This window comes from Larus michahellis, chromosome 3 (assembly GCF_964199755.1).
Source record: "Larus michahellis chromosome 3, bLarMic1.1, whole genome shotgun sequence".
Classification (NCBI taxonomy): domain Eukaryota; kingdom Metazoa; phylum Chordata; class Aves; order Charadriiformes; family Laridae; genus Larus; species Larus michahellis.
In genome coordinates this window covers 41,517,048-41,543,623 of record NC_133898.1, presented here as the reverse complement: position 1 = coordinate 41,543,623, position 26,576 = coordinate 41,517,048, and the positions used below count along the sequence as shown (strand labels likewise).

At 43.8% G+C, this 26,576-nt stretch overlaps 1 protein-coding gene across 1 annotated transcript in view; it reads left to right on the top strand.

The window, feature by feature from the left end:
* Positions 1-11,716, top strand: part of LOC141740733 (visual pigment-like receptor peropsin) — a 33,156-nt gene extending 21,440 nt beyond the window's left edge. Inside the window, exons 3-6 of the mRNA XM_074579916.1 lie at positions 3,141-3,240; positions 5,848-5,952; positions 8,935-9,158; positions 9,801-11,716. Coding sequence (XP_074436017.1) covers positions 3,141-3,240; positions 5,848-5,952; positions 8,935-9,158; positions 9,801-10,241 — 870 coding nt within the window. The 3' untranslated portion in view covers positions 10,242-11,716. The remainder of the gene's footprint in view (positions 1-3,140; positions 3,241-5,847; positions 5,953-8,934; positions 9,159-9,800) is intronic.
* The last annotated feature ends 14,860 nt before the right edge of the window (positions 11,717-26,576 follow it).

The following is a 26,576-nucleotide window of genomic DNA, read 5'->3' as shown; positions in this document are numbered from 1 at the left end:
AATATTGGTATAGCACTGAGATAAAAGCTTTTAAAACTGCTAATCTACTCCTGTTTCTTAATGGGCAAAAAGGAAAGCTGGTGGATCAAAATTACCACGCAATCAACTTCGTGTTTATGTCGGAATTCACTATTGCCTATTAACGCTGCTGCTATTTGATCATAATTAATAATAGGAAGGACAAAATTACATTACATAAAAATGGAGGAAATATTAAGACTGTAGAAGGAAGGAAGGAGCTGGCTGGGGGTAGGATAAAAGAAAAACAAAAGCAGAACCAGGAAAGGGAAGAGCATCAATCTTCCAAAGTAGTTAAATGTTATCTACTACCCTAGTATTTCCTTGGCTGTCATTCCATATATCTTTAAAGATGCAGAAAAAGATGCATATATTTTTGTTACCTACATGTATTAATATCTCTGCCTATAGAAATCGGGACTATGCTAAACCAGTTTTTCTGTTGCTAACTGCTTTGGGTTCCAAGCAGTGGCTTTAGTTGCTACCCACAGTCAGTGTTGTCTGTTCAGGAGCAGAAAACGTAGCAGAGGTCTTTCTTCCATATCCAGTAGGCGTATGCTTGCAGTAGGTTGGCTACAGCTGGAGTAAGAGCCCTTGTTTTCTTCTGAAGACGTGTGTCTAAGTGTCACCAATATAAAAGTATTGCAGAATTGATAGACTTGCTGGGAAATGGTGTACACATAGCTAGGCTCAAGAGGTAACTCGTCACCAAGAGAAGTTTGACAGGGACAATCATGGTTTGAGGATCCTACTCCCAAAGCAGCCCTAACCCTGTTGGATGCTCCCTCTTGTTTTAATGTTCCAGATGCCATGGGCTGTTCTGCACTTGAAAGCCGCCTCACTTCCCTCCTTTATTCATTTCATCCTGGCACTATTGTCATCCCCAGAGCTCCCTCTCCTCCTTGGCATTTCACTCTGCCATCTGTTCCTAAACCGGTGAGCCTGTGGCCAGCATGGGGGCAGTTAGCACAGCCCCCCCACACACTCCCGGGACGCTGCTGCCACTTCAGCTACTTATTAAGTGTATGGCCCTAGTCAAATCTCTGGTGATAGCCCCCATGCTAACAGAAGCAACAGTATTTTGATATGCCAAAATGCTGTTATGAAATAGTACAAAAAACAGACATGGTGCTGACAATAGCTTGGTCCTATGAACTATATTGATTCAGGTAAAACTGCAATTTTTTTTAGCAGGGCAGCACTCCAAAGAAAACACTTTGGCTTGCTCTTTCTTATGATGATGGGGTTTCATCTCAAATGGTAAAGTGCAAGACTGTATTTTTAGACCCACTTTTCTGCCTTGTAAGTGTGCTCAAGGGCTGTTTGAACTGATCACTTAATATAATTGTCTCTCTCTGGTTCGTTGTCACAGAAGGGGGGTAGGAGAATAATAGTCACATCTGCAAGTGATAAAACATATGACGATGTATTTCAGCAAAACTCAACCAGTTTCAGCATAGAAGGGCTATGATACACATTAAGAAGCTTGTCCAACTACGTTAGTGTACAGTCTCATAGCTCTTTAAACTTCATTTCCAAGCGTTTATTTGCATCACTGCTGAAATGCTGCTTCCTTTCTCATCTAATAACTAGTGCAATTGCTTAAGCTTAGGCAGCCTGGTTTCTCAGTAGTCCTTGGCCGTGCTGTTTTCCACATCTAGGAAGCATTGTTAGAGCAAATGGAGAAGTGGCAGCTGTTTGCATCAATAAGGCTAACGAAATGCAGAGCACATTTGCCTGTCCAGGTATTTCACCAATCTTGACGGCACACGGCGGGCAAAATTCAGCCAAGTGCAGCTTCTAGGAAGCAGCTGAAGCATCCAAGGAAGCCTGTTTTTTGGTGTAAACAAGGCTGAATTTATACACAAAGCATAAGCTGATTGTAAGAGGAGCACAGGTGGATGTAGATTGTTGTAGCAGCAAGTCTTGCATGCATTTAAAATGTGGCGGGGTCTGTGAAAGTTGGCATTAAGAAGTAAATAGAGTCAATATAAGGGCGTTGGTAGCAAGAAAAAGCGCCAGTGAAAGAAATGATGAAGCAGCCCTTTCCTAACCCTTCACCCAATTTAATTTATACAATCTGCCATGGTCTCAGCTTTAAGGCTGGATTAAAGCCCCAGATTCAGCGCTGGGATAAACTGAATTCCGCGGGAGTTGTGCCCATTCACACAAAGGCAGAGTTTGTTCCCATAGAATAATGATGTGCCTTTCCGCTGATAATTTTAGCACTTGAATGCCAAGTTACAGTCCAGAGACACTTGCTTAATATCCCTGCTTCACTCGGTGTAAAACTGGCACCTCCGAGAGCCCCTCTGCTCTGGCCGGTTTGGTACATCACTGCAAGCTTTCAAAAAAAGGACTGCCTTCGGCATTTTGCCTGGATCATTTCCCAGTCGTATAGTGCTCCCTAGCAGATGGCTACATCCCGCTCCACGACAGTCAGCAGCAACTTCCTTCCTATATCCAAAAGTGAAGCTAGCAGAGTTGTAACCGCGCCGTGCCTCTATCGCTGAGACACTGACGTCAGCGTGAGCCCGCACAGCCCTACGGCTCTGCCTGCGTCAGTCACAGGCGGTGAGGATCGGGGATTAATAATAGCAGGCAATCGGTAGCACCAACATTGAGACTCAATCTATTGGGACAGTTTAGCTTCGGGTGGTTCTATTTAATTTTTTAAAAAGGTTTTCTCACTCAGACAAGTCCGCTGCCTCCTACGTTCTTCCCTCTTTGGCCTAAATTTCATGTATTCAGTTTGCATGTTTATTCCGCCTAAGCAGGGCGGCTGCATCCAGTGCATTTTTGCCTATTCAGGGCTTTTCTTCTTTTCAGTTCAACTTTTTTCTCCTTCATTTGACAAGTCATTTTGGGGAAGCATAGATGTGACGGTGTGTTTGCTTGTTTATTTTATGTACATGACAGAGTGCTTATATAATTTTTGAACATTTACTTGCTTACTGATCCTGTAGAAGATAACTGCCCCTGACATTTTATATTTTCCTAGCTAGTTGGGTTTCTGGAGAAACTTTCAAGAGCATTAACATGAAAACAACTGGAGCGATCCCTGTGGTTCTTTTCCCCTTCAGCTCTCTGCAGTAAAAGAACATCACTGCTTTGTTTTTCAGGTTGATGGCTTCCTGACACTTCTCTTTGGCCTGGCTAGCATTAATACCCTTACAGTAATCAGCGTGACTCGCTACATCAAGGGCTGCCATCCTGAGAGAGGTAAGGAAGGTTCAGTTCTGCCTTCATTGAACCTGGAGATATCGAGGTGCTGGAGCGAGTGCAGAGGAGGGCAACGAAGCTGGTGAAGGGCCTGGAGAATAAATCTTATGAGGAGCGATTGAGGGAGCTGGGACTGTTTAGTTTGAGGAAGAGGAGGCTGAGGTGAGACCTCATCACTCTACAACTACTTGAAAGGACATTGTAGAGAGGTTGGTGCTGGTCTCTTCTCACAGGTAATTAGCGATAGAACAAGAGGGAATGGGTTCAAGCTGCAGCAGGGTAGGTTTAAGCTGAACATTAGGAAAAAATTCTTCACAGAAAGAGTGGTTAGACACTGGAATAGGCTGCCCAGGGAGGTGGTGGAGTCACCATCCCTGGATGTGTTTAAGACTCGTTTAGATGTAGTGTTAAGGGATATGGTGTAGCAGAGCACTTTGTAGAGTGGAGTTGATGGTTGGACTCGATGATCCCAAGGGTCTTTTCCAACCTAAATGATTCTATGATTCTATGGTGCAAATCTGTATTTCTTTCAGTCACAGGCTATGTCAAATATAAATTAGATGCCTTCAAAACCAGAATATAATGTAGCCATTTACATTACAAACGGGTTTGCACAGAATCCTTCAGGGTTAACCCAAATAAGAGCTGAATTATTACTAGTACATTTTGGTCACCCTTGTGCCAAAGATACCACAGGTCCTGCCGACCCTCTGTGTTCTTCAAAATACAACTTAAATGACTCCTAAGTGATGCAGACATTGTTGTCTGGATCTTACTGTAAGCAACGAATTTAATCTTCTGTGAGATGATGTTTGGGAAGTATCCAGTCATTAAGAAGATCCTTGTTTCAGAAGGCTGCCCTACATACGAACATTTTCACTCTTCAGGGTGTTCTGCCAGGGTTTGTGCACAGCAGGCATTAGGGCTGCTTTAGATGGCACCAGGAACACTCAGTCTGCGCATCTTGCCTCCAGCTTTTGTAGCACTGCACAGCCTCCCATCCCCACATGCCTCTCTGGCCTCCTCTCCCTGGACACTTTCACATTACGGGAGATGAAAATTACTCTTACCATCCCCAGAACTGACCATGACCTGACTCTAGCCAGACAGTCCCTGTCTCCTGTCTGTCTCCCAGATCTGCAAAGCATCATCACCACAGCCTCACACCCACACTTCTTTCTTCTCTATTGCCCTGTTGATCTGTAACCTGAATATCTCAAACAACCACTGTTCATTACTCTCTCCAGTGCTAGAAACCTTTTACTAACCACTCTCTTTATAGTTTTTTGAATTTCATTTTTTATTAACGTTTGGTATAAATGCCTTTCTAAAGGCATACATGTGTCCCACTGTACAAATCTGATCTGAAATACTTTGTATGTTTCCTGCCCTGTGAAATCCCCATCAGCAAGTCTATATAAACTTGCCGTCATCTACCACTTTCCCTTCATGCCTCTTTACATCACCACACTCACCCCAGGCACTCCCTTTTGCAGGTTCAGTAGAAACCTTTCCTTACCGTTCATCCTGGACCTCCTGCCTGCTGAAAACTTTGACTTCCACTGAGAACCTTATGTTTTGTTCCATAAGAACTTTATATGTTCTTATGAACCTTATGAATTATCCCTAGTCTTCCTTTCACCCATCCTTAGATGATGTATTATCAATTTTCATGCCTTTGTTGTGACTGGCTTGCATCATGTTTCAGGCAGAAACCTATTCACGTCCGCAGGTAAAGCATGAATGAACAGTATTAGGTGTGAAAAGAACTTCTGCCGGGTGGTCTTTTTTCCGCAGGAAGTCCTTCTGCAGCTTGTTGCAATGATAGACTTGTTGAAGTTAATTTTCAACACAAACTGCTGTTGGAGCTGGTAGAATTTGGCTGTGATGTGTTCTACATCTTATATTCAGTGCAAATTATTAAGTCGTATTTAAAACACACGTTGCGTATTTAAAATGCGCTCTCTTTTGCAAAGCTGTATCATATGTTCTTCTGAGGACGTGCATAATTTATGTTTGCCTCTTGAGGAAATCTGAGCAAGCACCCAGTATAACTTTACAGAAATGTTGAGGAACAGAGATTGGTGAATGCCTAAATATTTCCCACGTAAACAAAGAAATAACCACAATGTATGGCAACGGCAGAACAGATTAAATAATTAGTATTGAATGGCTAAGGTAGTTTGAGCATCTAATGTATTTTCTCCTTTTTAACAGGGAAAGCCTTGACATGCATAAGAATATCCTATGAATTTAGACTTATCTTGTTTGTTTCTATGTAAAACTTAGAATACAACCATTTCCTGCTTTTTAAAAAATTGCAAAACATAAGTCTAATGTAGAATTTGCTAACCCTGCAGTGCTCAACAAACACATTGTCTCGTGCTTAAAAGCCATTCATTTCCACTTTCACAAATGGTCTTGAACACGAGCCTGACAGATGCTTTCAAATTTAAACTTTTCATATGAATATGCATTTTTTGGTCATCATATTTTTTTAAATAGCTATATTTTCCATATTAGCTCTCGGTATAGGAGTGCATTTAGATCTCAGAGATATGTCTGCCTGTCTAGATATTATTTTCTGACTGAACCCTGTCATTGCAGGCCACTGCATCAGCAACAGCAGTATGACGGTGGCTCTGGTTCTCATTTGGGTAGCAGCTTTCTTCTGGTCAGCAGCTCCACTATTTGGCTGGGGCAGTTATACAGGTAACAGGTATCTTTCAGTTGTACTTATTTGGCACCTCTCCACTTAACTGAACAAAAATACTTACCTTTCTTTCTTGCTGTTTGTGATAAACCAGACCGATTATCAGTGGAACGGAGAAAACCATTCATCATGCATGACGTATTTGCAGAGCATTGCCCGCTTTGGTATCAGCTATAAAGAGATTTTTTTGAAGATATCTCAGGAAAGGCTTGGACCAAGTGCATATTAGCTATGAAAAAAAGAGAGACCAGAAATATTTGGCATGGTTAAGCAATGAGATAAAGGGAACTATCAAAAGACATCCTTCAAAAACCGTCAAGATTAGGGAGCTAGAAAATAACACAAGTTCCAGCAAGTTAAACTTGAAACTATAGTAAGACAAGCCAGAAACGTTTGGTATAACAGTGTTGAAAATATGAAAACTAACATAGCATAAGAAGAAAAAGATGTCAGAAGTGATTAGGGTGCAAGATCAGGCCATAGCAAAAAAGGAGGGGGAAAAAACAGGAAAAATTTTGAATAGTGAACTCTGCGGTAATTCAATGGCTGAGGGATATTCCCACACCAGAAAATTTCTTCCTGGGGAAAAGCTGGAGAAATTGTCTCAAATTAAGGCTCTAAAAATTCAACAAAACAAATCTCTAGGAACAAATGGTAATGATACAGGAGTCCTAACAACTGAAACCATGGGACTGAAATTGTCCAGCAGTTATCTGCCTGGATCCTGTAGGCATCTGCCTCCTTTGAGAAATCGTTAAATCTGTGAAGACTTATTAAAGCAGCTATGTGAATATATATCTTCTTACAAACTAAATACATAAGCTTTGAGGTATCTCTGGACCCTTGAAGTATAGGTGTGAGAAAAGCATCCATTTCTATGATTGGCTAAGTCTTCTATCCTTCCCAAACCAAAATGTTACCAGGATATTAAGCTCAATGGATGTTTTGTTTGAGGCAAAACCAAACTGTTTAATAGACTGTTCTCATTTTGTGTCATATTTTTGCACTCCGGATATGTCAAAAACCTGGGGGAGTTGGACTGGTCGTTTTCTGTGTATCTTCTGGCAATCTATGTGTTCTTTTTACATTAATCTTACTAGTTCTTCGTTTGTAGAAGGATTTCTGGTGTCCCTTTTTGGCCTTAAACTGGAGCCGGGGACTTCTTGGGCACCACTGCCTTGTCGGGGCATCCAAGTGCACCCATGGATCCTGTTTGTAGTTTGGATTCAATTCCATGACAATGGTCTTCAAGACCACTTCTAGGAGCACTTGTCCCTACTGAGAATCACAGCGGTTTCAGGTTCCTGGGCTATCTGACTCTAAACACGTTTCCATTGAGGGGCACCCATGGAGATGTGGGAGCCCAGCAATGGCAAGTCTGGGAGCGGGCAGTGGATGCTGGCAGACCACAGCACATTGCACCTGTCTGCCTCGGACCTCTCACTTCTACACAGCAGCTCCAGGGGTCCCCAGGACCCCGCTGATTTTCGGAAATGCCACTTGCCAGTGTCTCTGCAGAGGGGGGAAACACAGCTCTGAATTCTGACTCGCAGAAAATCTGCAGGATTTTCTTTTCATGTCATCTGGAGACTGCTTTCTTTTTTCAGCCAGAAGTTTTCACGATCCAGAAACCTGTCATTAAGCCAGATTTTATGGTTATCTTTTTGAATCTTGGGGTCTACTCATGAAAAGGGTGAAGGAGACAAAAATCTGTTTCTATTACTGAACACATCCAGACAGCAACACCTAGAGCTTTTGGTGTTAAAAATACCGAGCTCTTTTTGATGAGAATCATAAAAGAGATTCTAATCTTTTGCTCCATTAATTCATCCTGTCTAAACCTCCTACCACCTGTGAGGAATTAAGGGATTTTTTTTCTTCAGAATTATCACTGGATGTCAGAGAGAGATTTGTTGCTAAATCATGCAGGCTTCACCTGTATTATATCTCCAGAACTTGTTAATACTTGACTTACATAATTTTTGTTCATGCTTCATTTATTTATAATTCAATTTGCTGGCATAGCTGTCAGAAAAAAAAAACAAAACAGCTTTTTCCACTTAAAAAGAAAAATCAACAACTCACAATCTAAAGAAAACCTCTAATGCTACTGAACTCAAGTTTTATACCAGGACACATTTTCAGATACATCAGAGGGTCTAAAGAAGTCAACCAACCAGTCAACAAGTCATTCATAAGTCTTTAAGCAGAGACCGCACTTTATTCCCACTGCCTTTCCCTTAAGTACCTGATCAGCAAATGTCCCTTCGTAAATCCCACTACTGCAGATCCTGCAATCTGCCTAACTTCATTTTTAAGAGCGTCCAGCTCCTTTGTAGTTGCAGAACTGTATGCTTCCCATTTAGCAAAATGTCTCGTATCTTTCTAAGTACTTATATGTTTCATCTTCCCATAATCTTTATTATTAGCTATATCAATTTGCTTTCATGGCTCTCACTACAGTAAAAATTTAACTGCCTTGTTGTTTCTATTAAAAACCCCTCAATATTTTTATTTCCTACTTTGCTATGGAAGCAGTGACTTTTTACATCTGGTGTATTATGTCTTTACAATTGCCTGTTGTGCTGTTACAGTGCTCATCTTAGGAAGTTACTATGTAGAAGATTATGACAGGAGTAGATAACACTCAAAAATCTCAGACCTACTGAATGAATACCCTTTTTTTTTTCCTCATAAAGTATCACAATTTCCTATTCAGAGACAACAGTTTGAGCATTATGGATGTACACTGGAAATCTAAACTGGACAGAACGATAATACTCATTAAAACTCGTTACGGTCTAGCTGGTCTTGAAAAATTGTTTAAGTAGGAAATTATGTCACAGCTCATTAAATCAGAAAGATCAATCCATTCTTTAGTGCTCAGAAGAAGAAAAATGCAGCATTTGAACTAATAAATTAATAGCTCAAAAGCAGATAAATATTCCAGAAATGGTAACCAACTTATTTTTGCTTTCCAGATCGCATGTATGGCACATGTGAGATAGACTGGGCAAAAGCCAACTTCTCTACAATCTACAAGTCCTACATTGTCTCCATTTTTATCTGCTGTTTTTTCCTACCTGTAACAGTCATGGTCTTCTCATATGTGTCAATTATCAATACTGTCAAGCTAAGCCATGCGTTAACAGGACTGGGTGATCCCACAGACAGACAGAGGAGAATGGAGCGGGATGTCACCAGGGTGAGTTTGGGTTTCACGTTTATCTCAATGAAATCTTGTCTTTCCAAAAATTGGTCCCAACTAGAAGAGAAGAGAGAACAAAACAAATCAGTCATGTTTCATTTCTCTATAATCTCTAGTGACAGAGTTTGAACTCAGGGAAGAATAGGGGGATTGTTTAAAACTCCTGCCCCCATCAGTTGGCTAATATTGGTGCTACATCACATGTGAAAAATAATCTAAGTATAATTGGAGTGGGTTATACCGTACAAAAACAAAAGTTTGGTTTGGCTTATGTTCTTTTATTTCAGAAGTTACATTCCTTCTGAGCATACACAGAAGTTACAGTGGAGATCTCAATTTACTTACTGTTGACTTAAGTCTACCCAAAACCCTCTTAATTCACATAAACATACAGGGGACTGTAGCTATTTTCATTCCTTTAGATGAGGCATTGTTCAAGCACACCACCATGCCAAAATTAGATATATCGCTTCTAGGTTTGCCTGGCTCCATCAAAGCTAACCTTTTGCTTGCCTGTACTCTGCTGTGAGCCATACCCTCAGGACAACCTGATGTTTCCTTTCCAGACAAGTATCGAAGCTGCTTGCCTGATGTAGTGTTCCAGAAAAGATTTAAGACTGTTCTTCTCCTGTCTTTTAGGTTTCCATTGTCATTTGCACAGCCTTCATTATTGCGTGGTCACCATATGCTGTCATCTCTATATGGTCTGCCTATGGTCACCCTGTGCCCAATCTTACCAGCATCCTTGCCAGTTTGTTTGCTAAGTCTGCCAGCTTCTACAATCCCATTATCTACTTTGGAATGAGCTCCAAATTTCGGAGGGACATTTTCATCTTGTTCCATTGTGCCAAGGAAGTCAAGGACCCTGTCAAGCTCAAACGTTTCAAAAACCTCAAGCAAAAACAACAAGAGCCTTCTCAGAAAGAAGAGAAGTATGCAGGAGAAATGCACCCTGCACCAAGCCCTGATTCCGGGGTGGGAAGTCCTACCAATACCCCACCTCCAGCAAACAAGGAAGTGTGTTTTGGTATTCTTGATACACCATCTAATAACCCTGATATTGAATGTGATAGACTGTAAGTTTTGTGGCGACCTAACACATGCACCCGCTTTGTGTTCAGGAAGACCCTCTTCAGATCAGCGCTTGAGTGATTTCCTAATTCCCAATCCATCTGTTTCTTGCTATAGCACTGATGACTATACAACTCAAGCAAATCAGCCGGTAAAGTGATATTTTCCTTCTATGTAGGTACAAAAAGCTACGAAGAACATTACATCGTGGGCAGCACACCCAGTGCCAGAAACATTTGATTTTCACATACGTGCAGGAAAAGCAAAACTGACTCGTGAAGAGCAAGCATTAGCTAAAAAAAATAACTAATATGTTCCTATCCAAATTTTATTAATTAGGAGATGGCATTTCCAAATATGTTTTTTGCTCTTCAGCAGTCCCAGCCATAGACGATCATTTTAGCTCCGTGGTGCTGTAGGAGAAGATGAGCCCGAGCCCTGCTGAGATGGCCGTGGACCTGCTGCGTCTCCAGCGGCTGGGAGCTGGTAGGCAAAGCCGTGTGCTCCCACCGTGGGGCTGCCGGGCCCCGTGCCTGCGTGGGTGTGTGTCTGATCGCCTGTGCCTGGCTCTGCCTGTGTCTGTGCAGGTGCTAGGAGTTATAGATCTTGCCACTTGCTGGTCACTGTCATCTGAACAGTGGTTTCGCACTTTTCCTCGTTGGTCTGCAGAATTATTTCCACCTTCCCTGATGTTCCCGGTGAGCTGGGTCTGGCTGTGGCATTCAGATTCAGGAAAGCTGGCCTTTAGTTTTACTGATCTGTCTCCAAACCGGTTGTTTTTCTACTGACTATTAAGGTGGAGCAAGAGATGTTGTACGGGCAATGAAACCAAAAATGACACTAAGGTTTTAGGAGTGCTGATGAAGTGTGGCATCAGAGCTATTTACAAAATATAATCCAACACTTCACTGCTGCTTCTAAATAAAGTTTTTGTACCTGCCTATGGGTAAAAAATGACTTTTAGTTAAAAGTAACTAAGTAGTAATTAAGGATAGTGATTTAAATAGCTAAGCTTTAGGCTTAACTCAGCAGCAAGACCATTAGATGTTATAATATCCAGTTATTCCACCAAGTTTATTTTACAGATTGAAAGTGAGGATATGCCTTCATGATTCCCCATCTTGGAAATTAACTGTGTACTCAGAGACTTCTGTACAAATGTCTCAGTATTAGCTGTGGAAATTGTGGGTTCATTTAATGCCATTTGCAAGTTAAACAAGGCAGGGGAGGGGAGTGGTGAGGGGGAGGAATTAAAACCCCCAACAACATTGGTTGCTAACCTCACTGCTATTTATGACTTTTTGGAATCTCACTGTCTGGGTGTGCTAAAATGTAGTTGTTCTGCAAAAGTATGCTTTTACAGATGTGTTTCTTGGGAAAGTTACAAAGAGCGCCTGCCTTCATTTCCCCCATTACTCTATTTGTTTTGAAAAAATCACCTGTGTTTTGAAGTTAAAAACAAATAAACATTATAAGCAACAGTGGGGAACTGTGTTTTCTTTCATGGCCACAGATCTGAACTACAAGAGTATTCATTTTTGTGGAAAATTTTGGGATATGGGTTCTATTTCATTACCATAAATAATTAAAAGCAAATAAGTAAACAGTTTGCTTCCAGATAAAAATGCATGCCGTAGCTGCAGAAATAGATGAAATCATTTAGGGCAAAGCCCTGTCACAGCTGGATGAAGCCAGGCTGGGCCAGTCAAACCTAGGGTGTAGTTTTGAAAGCTTCTAGGTGTAGCACAAAATCTAGCTTGGTAACCCTGCTGGACTGAGCCTCTTCTCACTGCTGCAAGTGCTTGGGTTTTCCTCTAAAGAAAGAGGAGTGCCAGGCATCCCCATCGGATGTGGTTCTTGGAGGTACCTGCAGCCACAGGTGTGCCAGGCACCTGCCCGTAGAGCCTCCGTGGCCATAGACGCCAGGCTAGCTTTTAAATCTGTGTTTCTGCTGATTTAGGGATAACTAGGGAAAATTCTTGCCCCACTGAGTTGTAGCAATGCTGTTGATCTGCAGGATTCAGACTCTGACATGGAAAGATGTGAAAAGGAGGAGGAGGAGCAACAAGGCCATTTCCAAGAGTGCCCCCAAACTCCAGCTGAAATCTCTGCTAGTGTATAGGCCATTGAGCATGTACAGTGAGGTTAGAGTGGGAGAGGAGGACGGAGTAGTAAAAATGAACCAGAATAGGAGCAGAGCAGAGGAAAAATATAAGAGGGGGAGAACGAGATAAGCAGGGGAGCAAGGGGCCAGGAGCCAAAGAGTGCATACTTGCTGAAAGACAACTGGAAAGAGCCAACACAGAAAAAGCCTTGACTGGACCGCAGCAGACTTCCCTCCTGCAAGATCTACATCTACAGTCCTTTGTAGATATATGGTAACACCATGGGACTGCGTATCTTGTAGAGTAGAATATCTGGTTTTGCAAGTTACTCAGGGGAAAAGAGGATGGATGCCTTTGCAGGCACCAACCTGCGCTCCAGGTTCAGTAACAGCAGGAGCACATTTGTCACTGGAGTTACTCAGGTTAAAAGCTTCCAGCCCTAAAGCACCAGTGCCCTGCAGCTGTACCCAAGACACCAGAAAGTGGCTGAAGGCAGAAAAAAGGCCCAGAATCCACTACAGCTCAAGTGCAGGTAAGGGAATGTGCTTCAGCATTTCAAGTGTGCCAATCAACACAAATCAATTTGTAAAACACTTTGCCTGCATCCTGCATTTCCTCCCCCTGTCTCTGGTCCCACATAGCTGGGGACAAGGCTGACCCCTGCTGCTGCCTCCACAGATGCACTCCTCTGCCTGCTGAGCCCATGCTTGCCGCTCAACGAGGAGCAAAGAGCTCAGGAGCTTGAGACAGCAAGGACAGACATGGTCTAGATATACACTGAAAGGGGATGATGGGGTTTTATGCTTTTTTCTTAGCAAGAATGAAATACAGTGCAAACAGCACAGAGAGTCCTGGAGTCAAATTACTCCTCCCCATAATCTTGCTGCTTCCCCACAAACTCGGATTTTCTTTTACAGTGGATGAGTTTTAGCAGCAGAGGTGTGAGAAGACTGTTGTCCTGACTGGTATTCTGGTGACAAGGATGCTTATCTAGGAAACCATAGCTTTGAACACTATCCGTTTGAGACAGTCTTACAAAGGAGGTCCCACTCACCTTGACAAAGCAAAGGACTACCTGCTCCTAATGCTTTCTCTTCAGAAACACTATATTTTTACATTTTTCTAATGCCAAAAGCCAATGGGTGTGGCAAAGGCAGGGCCAGATACGATATCTCCAAGAGAGAGGAGATGCCATCTTAATGCTGCCACTCCACCTTGTGTGAAGGTACACAGCAGGCAGGTAGCATGGGCTTGCTAATAAGACCTGGTTCTTCCACTACCTCTACCACCAGGGGCATTTTTCAATGTGTTTTGTATTGAAAGGTTTAGTGCCAGCCTGCACAAATGAGATCTCGTAACTATTGCTAGTATCCAAATTGTCTTTTGTCATGAGGTAGGAGAACAATATTCAGATCTTCTTCCTTTTGGCATAGAAATTCTGGCATGTAGGCTCCTTCTGTCTCTCTTGCTCAGCCCTGGATATTACTGTGAGATTTTGTAATTTTTGGGGTTGGGTTCACGTATGACACACTAAAGCAGCAGCATCTGGCAGAAGGCAGTAGGCCAAGCAAGCCTACCCTTTCCAAAGGATGCTCTCAACATTTGCTGTCTTGTTCCAGCAGCATCTGAGGCAGAGGTTAGCCATCTTTTACCCTTAGATGGAAGAAACCCAGCCAAAAAACCCTTGCTAGCTGTTGATTATCCATTTCTGTACTCACAGACCTGTTGACATCATTAAAGCACTCTGGCAAAAACGACGTGCCTGAGCATAGAAAAGTCACTCTGCAAAAAGCTTGAAGACCTTAAGCTACCCTTTAAAATATGCCTTTAGTAACTCTACATATTCATTTCCAAACATTTCCCAACTGTTTTGATTAGCTATTGATTAGTACGCTCAGCAGGTGGGTTCTTAATGGTTACACAATTTGTGTATTTACATGTGTATCAAAATCTCATCAACTCTTACTTGATTTTTTTCTTATTATCAATACTATTCATAATTATCAACATATCAGTATTATACCATAACCACTGCAGTTAGTAATCATGAAGCGCAGTTATTCATGCTCATTTGTACAACTTGGCCTTGCAGGTGGATTTTCAACATCCCTGTCACAACCCTTTCGCTTGGGCTACACAGTTCAAGCAATGAAGTTAACCCACAATTACTTCTGTTCAATTTCCACATTAAAAAAATAGCCTCTTCTGGTTTGGGGGTGGGGGGGAGAAGTTATTGTTATCATTTGTTTATTTATGCCAAGAAGACCTTTGGGGCCCACGTTTCCCCTGCTGGCATTTTTTGCCAAACTGAAAATCCTTTAGGGTGTCAGCACATTGAAATACATAGCAACATTTCTTAATAGCTTTCACATTTCTAATGGTAACGTGAATAACTTGAGCGTGTAGTTGCAGGGAGTGGGATAGCATACTGCCGTCCAGTCCCTGTTCTCAGTGCTATTATGCTTTTTTATCTAATGAGTCATGTAAGAGTATTTCTTGTAGCAGAGACCAGAAAATAGGAAATCCCCCTCCACCCCCATTAAGACAGTGACTTTATTAATGTGGGAACTACTCAGGCTTGCACCCCCTTGCAGGCTCACTCTCCACCCCTATAAATCCTTCGAGAGAAAGAGTGTGCCCACCCAAACACGGCCTATGGTTTGGCATTTTTCTCAGGAGAATGAGTTGGAGACAAAATCCCTTCCTGAGGGTAGGACTCGACAAGAATGTTGCTCTCCTGCTACCCTGGGGAATGCTCTCATCCCTGGGAAATAACGAAAAAAAGTGAGTAACACTACCACGTCTGTATTTTCAACCATCCTGGAGATAGGCCGTCCTGGCAAACCAGGCTCTGGTTGCACACAAGGCAAAGTTGTGTGTCCCCCCCAGCCTACCTCTCAAATCACTACTGGCTTGGGCTCTGAACCTTCTCAGTACATCAACATATGCAAAGGATTTTTGCGAGCACTTTGGGAACTCTGCAGATCAAAGTGGAGGTGCCTGCTGCTTCAAATGGGTCTGTGTCTAGTATGTGGTCCGAAGTGCCTAATTCTGGTCTGCAGCAAAGACTCCACAGTAGCTGGCCCTTAATCCCACCCTGCACTGATGATCTAGGAATACGGAAAGCTACAACACTGTGCAGCTAAAAACAAAATACCTCCAAGGTCCTCATGGTCAGCATATATTCCTGCTTTCTGGGGGATGGCAATTAGGTGATTCCAGACAAAACAGGCTAAAAGCTGAAAACAAGATCTTCTCCGCAGAAGAGAGTAAAGGTACTGCTGGATACACAGAGACACAGAGCCTGCAAGAAGCTTTGTGCCTGGAAAACTCTTATAGAACTTCATATACCCACATTCAGATTAAAAGAGGTAGCTAAGCGAGTTGCATTGACTGCAGGAGAGAACAGGAGCCTGTCCTCTGGGCCTGTGGTTTTATCTACAGCTTTGAGTACACAAATATGTATTTAATACCTATTTCTGAAAGTTTGGTTTTGAGGTTGGGTTTGGGGTTTTTTTTGTAATCTGTCTATATAACAATAACTCATCATAAAAGGGAAGCAAGAACATGTCCTTCCTGATGTGCACAAGAATAAATGTAAAATTCAAGGCATGTCAAAGTAGTAATACAATAAGAACACAGAACAGTAAGAAAATTACAAAATGAAAAGTAATAATCCCATTGCTAATACAAAAATCAGGGCCACACTGAATGATAAAAACAAACAAAAAAAAAGTGTCTACCAACTGTCTGTGCCAATAATCATCATCTTTTATGCTCATTGAATGAGAGAAAAGCCCTTTGGGGATAACAACCACACAGCATATAATTATGTAATAGGATGTAACCTCGTAAAACAGGAGTGGAACGACTTACAGAAATCACTGCAATAAGTGCCCTCCCTCGTTGATATATGACAGCCTCCAGTAGCCTTTGACATTGCAGGCCGGCCAGCCTGGCTGCTGGAGAGACCACCAATTGAGCAAAGCAGGGATGGGCTTGGAGGACACACACGTGGCTGGAGGCACATCAGACAGGTCCGGCACAAGGTCAGTGCAAGCTGCCCGAGCAGGAGGTCCCTATGTGTGTCACAGCTGTCGCAGTATTTGCAAAAGGAAGTACGAAGCCAAGAACAACGTTTGGCAGCCCAAACGAGAGCTCGAGCGTGTCTTGGTGATCTGACCTGGCAGAGCCTTACCAGGTGCCAAAGATAAATTTCAAATGGATTCATATTATATAATGTTCAAACAGAGAAGTGGGAGAAACTCAGTGAACTCAGGTCATGCTTCGCACCACTGGTAAGCTGCTGTGCGAAATGAACAAAACTGACTTCTCTGAGAACAAGCTAGTCAGTCCCTGGGATAACATGTGGCCTATGCGTGGATTTAAAGGGAATGGAAAATGGGCTTTAGCTCATCCTTGTCTGATACAGTGTTTACCTGACAATCCAGCCCTCTGCTTCCTTTGCTGAAAGGCAGTCAGGTACAGCAGCATTATCATGTGTCCTATAAGAAAAAAAAAAAAAAAATCAACCCAGGCAAATGACAAGTTCAAGAATAGTTAAGTCCTGGCTCCAGAGATGAGACCCGTATCTCCCCACAATTTGGGGGTGCTATTACCAGGGCATTCCCCATCCTAGGAGTCATAGCAAGGGAAAACATTCACTTCTGGAAAGCTGATAGGCCTTTTTCTTTGCAAGATGCTATGCATTCTTGAAAATACACATTCTTGGAAAGATAATATACCCTAATGTGATGGCATAGACAGGGAGGGAAGGCAGAGCATCATGAAAGTCCCTGATCACTGTCTGACTGTCAAAGCACAAGAACACCTTGGCAAGTCGAAGAAGACTCGGATCAGCCATGCAACATATAAAAGGAAAAAGAAAATGGGCTACCAGGACAGTAAAATTACTACGCTTACCTCATATTTCACTTTCTCCTGGGATGACCCAATCCAACCAAGGCATGCAAACATCTGCAAGGACCAGACATGTAGCACAGTATATTTGCCCTGCAAATTGTTTTCATGGGTTTGCTGGGAATGCAGGTTAGAACCCGTGTCTGGGGAGCTGTTACCTATTTGGTGAGCTTCAGTACTGCTTGAACCGGCTGACTTTTCTTTGGGACTGCTAGACCTTGGCTAAATTCACAAGAAGGTCTGAAACATTTCAGCTTCTGAAAGAAGTCAGAGCTTTTACAAGAGGTGGAGAATGTGGGCTCAGAAAGTGTGGGGAAAGGTGACTGTCTCTTGGAGGGCTGTAAGGAAAACCAGGCTAACTAGTCAGGTATGCCTGCAGATACAGGAGCTGAAAACCTCGCCATCACAACATACAACTGAGAAGAGCAAGTCTCTTATCAACTTATGGTCTGCAGCAGTATTTAGCAGACTTGGGTCTTCCTCAAGTTAGCGTAGACCTCCTGTTTGCTTATGCCCCACTCACTGGCTCTGCGTAATGGTTGTTGGTGCCCACCCACATCTCTGTTGATTTGCTGTGACCCTGAGCAGAAACGACATCCCAGTTTCAAATTTCCAGTCTAACAGAAATCCCATGGTTCAGGCTTCGTGTTTGCAGCTTGTTTTATTGCCATGTCCCATATTATAGCCAACATGCACTATTAGTAGGTGATCTGGGAACAGATAGGGAAAAGCACAGCCAACAACCAGAAAGTTAGGGCAGGTGAATACAACACCAAAACACTTTCTAATAAGAGTTCTTACTGCAAAGCAGGCATGTTTTTTCCCAATTGCTTTTCCTCACACCATCTACTATGAAAATGGAGCATCACCATGGAACAATGAAACACGGGGAGTTCCCACAACGTTAGCTGTTACCTGTTCTGCTCATAGAGAGCCCTTTAAGCATTTACCATGCTAGCAGCAAAGAATAGGCCTAGCAAATGCATCAGAAAACCACTATCGAGAGTAATGCCCCTGAAGTCCTCCTGCAAAGACAACATGGATTTGCAAGCATCCCCCCTTTAAAACCATATGCAACAGAAATTAAGTTAGTGTTAACAATCTCTACCTGGGCTGATACTTCTGGCTTCATAAAATTAATTTCTCCAAATAAGACCCACGCACAGAATCTGCTCAATAACCTACAGACTTTTCCTTAATACCTCCATCTGCAAAATCTGGAATTGCACTTCACCTAGCAAGTTCTGTGGGCACAGTCAGGTTCCAGGGATGCTCAACATATGGTCTCTCAGCTGTAGATCCCAAAGGTCTCTAATGAAGATGGCATGCCTCAGCTGCCTCTAATCCTGAAGAATAATCAAAGCAATCAGGCTTTCTGAATAGCAGAATGCACCCAAAGCACTTCTGCCATAAAAAAGTCAGGTTTGTCTTATTTTTTAATATGGTGTCTTGCACAGTAAGCAAAGTGAAAACTAGCTGTAGTCTGGGTGGTCACAGTCATCAAGAGTGTTGAAATCGGTTTCTGTACTTAATCACTAAAGCAAGTCTACCTCCTCTCTCATGGATTTACAGCATTTCACTGACCTAGAAGTCAGAGCAGAGCAGAAGTGTCCTGCCATCCTAACCTGCAGCTGATCATAGGACGTCCCCATTTTGAACTGGCCATTTTCATTCCTTAGGATAAGGATAAGGACAACGCAGCAAAGCAAGCTTTTCCAGACTCTCTATAGGAAAACCCAGTTCACCCACATATTGGTCTGTAAATCCCTGTAGTAGCCCGTGTTACAAACAGAGGATGAAAGACCAGACCATCAGGCAGCGAGGGGGCACGCTTCCAGTCTCTGGCTGCCATTCAAGCCCTTCCTTGACACCTGGATAAACCCAGCAAGGATTAAGTACGCTCAGCAGGGCCGGGAAACTGGCCTGGTCTGTGTGGCTGGTCTCCCCCTTCAGCACTGCTTTGACTTAGTCACAATTATTTCAGGCTTTGTTAACCAGGCGTGCGTCGATTTGACTTGCTCAACAGCAAGCGTAAAAAACAAATAATCCAATTAATGAAAGAAGCAGAGTGTAAAAGTGTTTGGAAAGGGTTGGGAAAGCCAGGAGGAGCAGCCGGCACGTCCCTGGTGGAACGTCTCCCTCCGAACAAGGGCGCACAGAGGCCCCTTGTTAGCTCGGCGGGGACGGCAGCATGGCTGCTCTTTGAACCCCGCAGTCCTCGGGACCGTGACGTTTCACTGGGACTCGGAAAACCAAGGTGGGGGGGGACAAAGCCCCGTACGCCACACAGACATTCAGGCTTGCAGATAAATAAACTCCAGAGACAAATACTAACATTTGCAACTGCTGCCCACTTCCGATCCTACGACGATGTCTCAGCAAGGACTTTTATAAAACTTCTCTCTAGCCCATCAACCCAGCCTTCATTAGGCAACAACAAAGAAATGTCAGAAGTGATTTAAGAGTATATCTTTAGCCCTGAAATGAGTGTTTGTGCTTAGGCTGAGTGGGGAGAGAGGAGTGGGAAGAGGAAGATTGAGGAGCGTTCACAATTATTCACATTGCAGCCGCGGAATATATGTGTAGGGCTATTCATTCGAAATGTTGTCATTGATAACGGCATTCAGCTGCAGAAATCCCTACATATCATTTAGAGAGAGAGACAACTCCTCTGCCAGCCTGGAGTGACGACAGTTCAGGGCTTTGGCTCAAATTCCTTGTACCACCGCTCCAGTCCTGACCCTCGCTGTGTGAAACCTTGTGATTAAGAAGCTGTGTGACTGCAACAAACCCCGCCATCGATGGCCTCCTTCAGAAAGGGTCATCACAAACATTCCCCCTTGCAAATCCAGGCCGAAATGCCCCCAGCCCTGGGTAATGGCTCAAGTTTGGTGTTTATGGCCACGGCAGTTTCAAGACATGACCAAGTCTTTCAGATCAGCTGTTGGGGCACTGAGGAAAACCCCAACAGCTGCTTTTGTTCCCGTCAGATCCAAGCAGGCAGGTCCACACCTACACCCTCCCCACAGCTTCTCCCCACAGTGCTAACGGAAACAGAAACAGAAGGCATCAGAGGGGAAAAACCCTGCCTCCCTTCCCCATCATGCCCTTGCTTATGTGTTTAAATCTGTCTCTTGGAGCAGGGGCAGAAAAGGTTATCCCTCTTTATCCTAGAGATGCGGGACAGAAATTCTATTCCCTTGCAAGCAACAGCAAACTGATAAATTTTAACTCGCAAAGATCTTGTCCACAGTGTCCCAAGATGAGACCAAGTCACAGAATGGTGAAATGTTTAGAGATAGGAGGACACCAAGGCCAAGTGCTTCGGTGCTGTGGGATAAGGTTAGTCCCTCCTATCAAAATTCTTGTCCGTAAAACTGTTCGTAGACTTTTTGACGTTTTGTAGATTACAAATAATAGCCACACTGACAGCAGTAGATTACATACTCTCCAACCACTGTTTATGGCATAGAAAGTCACGAAACATGCACACGCCACCTCTGCCGTCCCACTGATGGACTCTCTGGGATCGCTCTTGGTTCAACCTGTTGATTTCCACGCTAGTTGATGGCAGAAGTGACGATGTTGCAAATCTCTTCTGAAACACCAGCCCAAGCACTAGCGCCTAGTTCCTAGGAACCATCTTTTTCATAGCAACTGACTCCATGGAGATTTGCTTGCTCTGTCACTGTTTCCCACAGTGCTGCTAGGTTCTTGGTCACCCATTTTCTGAACACTGCTTGCTTGCATGTCATCGTGTGCATGCACCGCTCTTGTAGAAGGGCAGGCGTGATGATGGAAAAAGCTGGCGTGCAGAGGGCCTTACTCAGTTTTCTCTTGAAGCCCATTTATCTGTTGTCTTTCATTGCTTGGACCTCTTAGTGGGCATCAGCCTGATTTTATGCCCCTGACTCTGTGACCTCCAGAAAGTCCATCCTGGGAAATGTGAAACAAACTGAACGGGGAGTTTACTCAAAACTTCCCATAACTAGGCAGACTTGTTTGGCAAACTGCAATCCTCACAGTAACACCAATTCCTTCCCCCCGCCTATGTGAAAAGAAACAATCAGAACAGACTAACAGCAAACAATTACTACAAATTAAGCTAATTTATTACATGCAAATCAGTACTTGTTTCAATTTTCTTACTCATTCTTTTAAATTGACTTTTTATTAGATGGTGAAAGGTACTCACATATTGAAAGAAAAGACGAAAAAAGGAAGCTGTAAGGCATTAATTTTGTGAAGACCAAAGAAATTCACTTTAGAGCAGCAGAAGCTTTAAAATGTAATTTCCCAAAAAATTGCTGTCTGCTTAGCTGGACAGGAACAGCTGAATGGTAACAATTATACTTAGCACTTGCAGGTTTCTTAACAGGCTTTCCCATGCAATGCCGCAAAGGAGACAAAGTGAGCTTCTGATGGCATCCCGTTGGGCATCTGAGCTCCTTTATGTATTAATGCAGAGTATATATACATCCATCCCAGTCCACCGCAAAGCAGTCTCGATGGCAGAAAGCCCCTGAGGAGGACACAGTGAGAGGGGAGCTCAGCAAACACAACAGGGGCTGAATGCGGAACCACTGTGCGATGACCCAGGGCCCTCACCACCCACTAATTACAACTCGCTTGGGCTGTCAGCAGCAGCTCCACCACTCTGCCGCACCACAGCAAACAGCCAAAGTGATCAGTGAGCTGTAACACTGGGTAGCGTGCAATATTGAACTTCTCAGCTGACACAGCTTGCTTGCTTCCCTACTTTATTAGCTCACTCAGGAGGGGAACGCATCATTTTACGTGGCTCTGCAGGCCTGACACCTCCTGCTGTTACACTGGCGTGAATCAGGATCGTCTCCTCTGTTCTCCATGAGAGTACATTACACAAGTCCAATATGCCATATGTGTTTCTGACTGATCATAAATGTCTTCCACTTCATGGTAAGAGACTCGCAGAAACCACCACCGGCACTGAACAGCCTAAGATAAACTCGCCATGGAGAGTTTAAAGCAGCTTTGGGCTGCTCTGCCTCCCTGAGCTGCCAGTGGAGATGCAGAAACTGAAGCTGGATCCGGACACACCAAGGTACGGCTGTGGCTGTAGCTGTAACTCACCTAAATTACCACAACAGATGCCCTGCTCAGCCTTCCTCTCACCTTCTCCCTGGGACTCACAAACTCCTACCGGGACACAACAGAAACCATTAGGCTTTTGCAAACCGAAGTCCAAGCACTGACCTCAGCACACGGGACGGCGTTGCAGGGCTGTGGGTGCAGCAGCAGGAAACTTTTTTCCCATTTGCCTGGTCCTGAGCAACTCCTTCCCCAACACACGTATCTTTGCAGCACATATCTCCAGAGCCCTGGGTGTCTCTGGGAGCCATGAGGACCATGGGCATCCCTCGCAGGGCTGCAAAACCCAGAACCCATTTGCAACATCTTTTTTTTTGGTGCTGGATTGGCAAAAGGTAAGGTCTTTCTACAGGTGCGCGTCCTCCTCTGTATCTTCAGAACCCCAAGCACCTGTTCAAACTCAGTTCTGTAAGCGCTGTGCTTCTCAGCCTTCTTTTCTGCAAAAGCTGCTTGCCTTCCTTTTTTCTGAGGATTTATAAGAACATGCGTGTAATTTAATTCTCTCTCTCCCAAAACTATTTTTCCCTTTCTTTCATTGTTTGCACTTCTTTGAAAAGAGCTTTGAGAACCTAAGGTGGAAAATGTCAATTACTAAAGTAGCTTGGAAGCATTTACAGTATTTTCCATAGTATAAAACACTCTGAGGAGTTAGCAAGCATAAAATGTAGAGGCTTTCCTCTTACTATTCTTATGGAGATTTAATGCTGGCAATTATAAGAATGCAAATGGTATTTCCAGCTTAAATGTGCTTGTGACTAAGCAATTTATTAGAGGTAATTTACTTAATTTGGGGATCAAAATGCAGAGCTCACCTTATAATATATGGTTGTGGCAATGGAGGCAAGGAACAGAGGATAGAGATTATTCAGAAAGGTTTATTTTTCTAATAAGATTTGGAGAGCTTTTTTTTTTTTTTCCTTTTAAACGTAACAAAAGAGCAGCATTTCTTCCCAAGGTTTGATTTCAGAGAAGGATTTAAAATTACGTTGGATCTTTCTGTGGCCCTTGAAGGCACCATAGAAGAAAGATGGCTCTCCTTTGTATTCCTACATTACTGAGTTTATAGTTAATTGAATTGCTACAGCATGGAGAGATGTTTATGCGTACTGTCTGTTCTCTGCTTTTTTAAGTGGAAGTGAATTGTGAGAAGTTGCTAGCTTACAAAACGTATAGATCCAGGCTACTGAACTGCAGAGACTTGTGTCTACATCTTTTGTCACTGAGAGTACACCTCATTGCTCTGTATGGCTGGAAATGCGCCAAACAACTTGATGCTTGGGTGAAATGGTAGAAATGGGCAGCAAAAAGGGTTATAGCAGTTCTTCACAGCCTACACTCCCCAAACCTGACCCGTTGGCACACATATTACAATAAAAGCTTAGTCGCAAATACCCTGAGCAGGAGCAAGGGGGGCAAGGTCACCCCGGGCAGGCAGCAACGTTTCCCATGTTCGGCTGGTTCACACACAGCAGAGTAACTTTTTGAACGTGTTTTAGTGATGGATAGTAGTCTGAAGCTTCAATACCTTCACAGGACAATGAACACCTTGGTGGTGACCAGTTAAAGGAACACCAGAAACACCATTTCTCACACCCCACTGGAAGTGAGAGGGGCAGAGGGATGGGGCAGAGATGGGGAGAAGGGCAAATGCTGGTGTTTCTGCCAGTCCACTGGGGTCTGCGTGCCTGGGGAGACCCTTGCATCACTCTACACCCTCTTTGTACCCACATCACAGGGTCCCCAGGTGCTCTGCACTCCCAGCACCTTCCCTCTGCCCCGTCCCACCAGCAGGACCCCGACTTTCCCCTGCCATTTCCTCATTGCCTTCCCCCCTCCTGCCAGCTGCCATCACCAGGACCCCACAATCTCTCTCCTTTCCTTCCCAAGTTCAACCTTGCTGAAACATGGGACGGTCTGTCTCCACAACACGTACCATCCCCCAGGGAAGGTGTTGCCATCAGCTGGATCCACACACACAGAGGTTTATATGGGTGCAGCACCACACAGGAGTTGGGGGGACCCATGCTGACATCCCCCGCTCCTACACAGGCACAAGGGCATGCAAAGCCATTCTTCCCTTCACCAACTGGATCCCTCCAGGAACTTTGCCTCCCTGGAGGCAAATGGGTCTCTACAAGAACAGTGGGCAAGGAGACCCTAGCGAGGGGCCAAGTCACCACCACGCAACTGGGAAAGAGCGATGTAAGCCCTTACATGGTGAGCCTGTGCACAGGGGTGCATGCAGAGGGGCTTGTCATGAACTCTGGCAAATGCCTGTTTTGAAAGATACATACCAGTAAAGAAAATACATTAATCCACCCATTAAACACACTGGCAGTTCTGGCCCTGCTGCATGTTTGGACACTTCTGCTTGCCAGAGCAGCACTCTGATTTCTGCATGTTGCCTCCAGAAAAAACCTGCATTTTGAACAGTCTTCAGTGCCGAGAGCCAAAGCTGGAGAAGACAAGGATAAGGGCACCACAGAGGGGATGCATTCAGTTGCTGGGAGGCAGCCACGAGCTCTCTACTGTGAAGTGGCTTTTACTGGCATCGCCTTCTTGCTCTGACACCTGATGCCCTACAGAGCGTAAACAGAAAACACATCGGGGAAAATAGTTCAGGAAGAACAGACAGAAGACTGTTACTGGGTTTACATTTTCCAGGCCTGATTTGCAGTGAATAGTTGAGCTTTGCTGCCAAGGTAAGGGGCACTGGGATGCAGAGTGAGACCTGGTATTCTTGGCAAACTGAATTAACAGTGGCAGCGATAGCACGTGGCTCGCCCTGGCAGTACGCAGATAGGGAAAGCACGCTGAAAAAGCCATTTGTGTTTTCTGAGAGCTGCGGTCCTCGTCTGTGAATTTCAGCCCTGAATCCAGCACTGCTGAAACTGTTGATTAACAAAGAGCTCTCTCCTAAACAGATGACTTTACTCCTCATACAAGGAGCTTTATGCTGATGAATCAGGTTTTATATGAGGTACTAGAGCAATGAAATATATCCCGCTTACCCTGGGAAGACTCAATCCCCACCTACACTGGATTCAAGACGAACAAAATCCATATGCTGCACTTCCTACAGACCCAGTTCTGTTCAGTCACCATTCATTTTTTTTTTGCAATAACTGCACATTCTGCCAAAAAGATACTCCTTAAAATGGATTTCCATTGTGGCGGTCGCTTGGTTTCTGATAGCGAACTGGTGAGAGACCAACATTACGGTCCACCTCCATATCATCTCAGCTTGTAAAGCTGGCTACACCCCATCAGATCCAAAGGTCTGTGGCCACGATTGGAGCAAACTCCTCCTGAGCAGCCACCCTTGGCGTTTCCTGATCCCAAATGTGATGGGGGCTGTTCCAGCCCCGCCATTTACTGTTCACTTTATTTATGTTTTAGCACTGCATTTGTGGCAGCTTTTGTTCTAAATCTGGCATTGGTAATATGGGGCATAGGAGGTATGGGTAGATTCAGCTGCATGGCAAAAATACTGAAGATTTCTTGATGCCCATGATAGCTCCCTGTTGTATTTCAAGTGCAAGTGCATCCTCCATCTGTTTTCTTTTTTCCTACAGAGATACATCTTGAAATAATTAAAGGAAAGCAATATCTGAGCATTGCTGCTTTCTGCTGCAGCCCAAGATCTATAAGCAAACCCAGCTGACTTCTTTGTCCTAACTAGTATTGTCTGCATGCCCACGGCTAATGCACCACATATTAAATTGCTCTCAAAGTATACACACACTCTTTACAGGCAGTAGTAACTACTGACATTGCTCAAATGCCTTATTAGATTCTCTTTCCAAGCCCAAGTTCACTTTGCTTTGTGTCTTTTGATTATTATAGAAGCAGGTGAAGTCAAAAGTTTCCAAAAGTGACTGCCCAGAACTTAAAAAAAAAAACCGCTACAACAATTCAAATCCATGACAGTTAAAACAGTGACTGCTCAATTGGAAAGGCTCGAGCTCTCCACATACCAGTGACAGAAAAAGGTGTCTTTCCTATTTCCCACTATGAACCCTCATTTTTTGAGCCTGCCCAGCTGGGACGGCGGGTTCCCAGGCAGACCCCATTCCCACGCCGTATGCTGCAGGAGACCCAGGACAAAGGGTTTATCGGCTCTCACTTGAACGTTGCCTCCTGGCAAACCTGAAAAGGCTGATTTTGTCACCTTTTGCCCCTCCCTTCC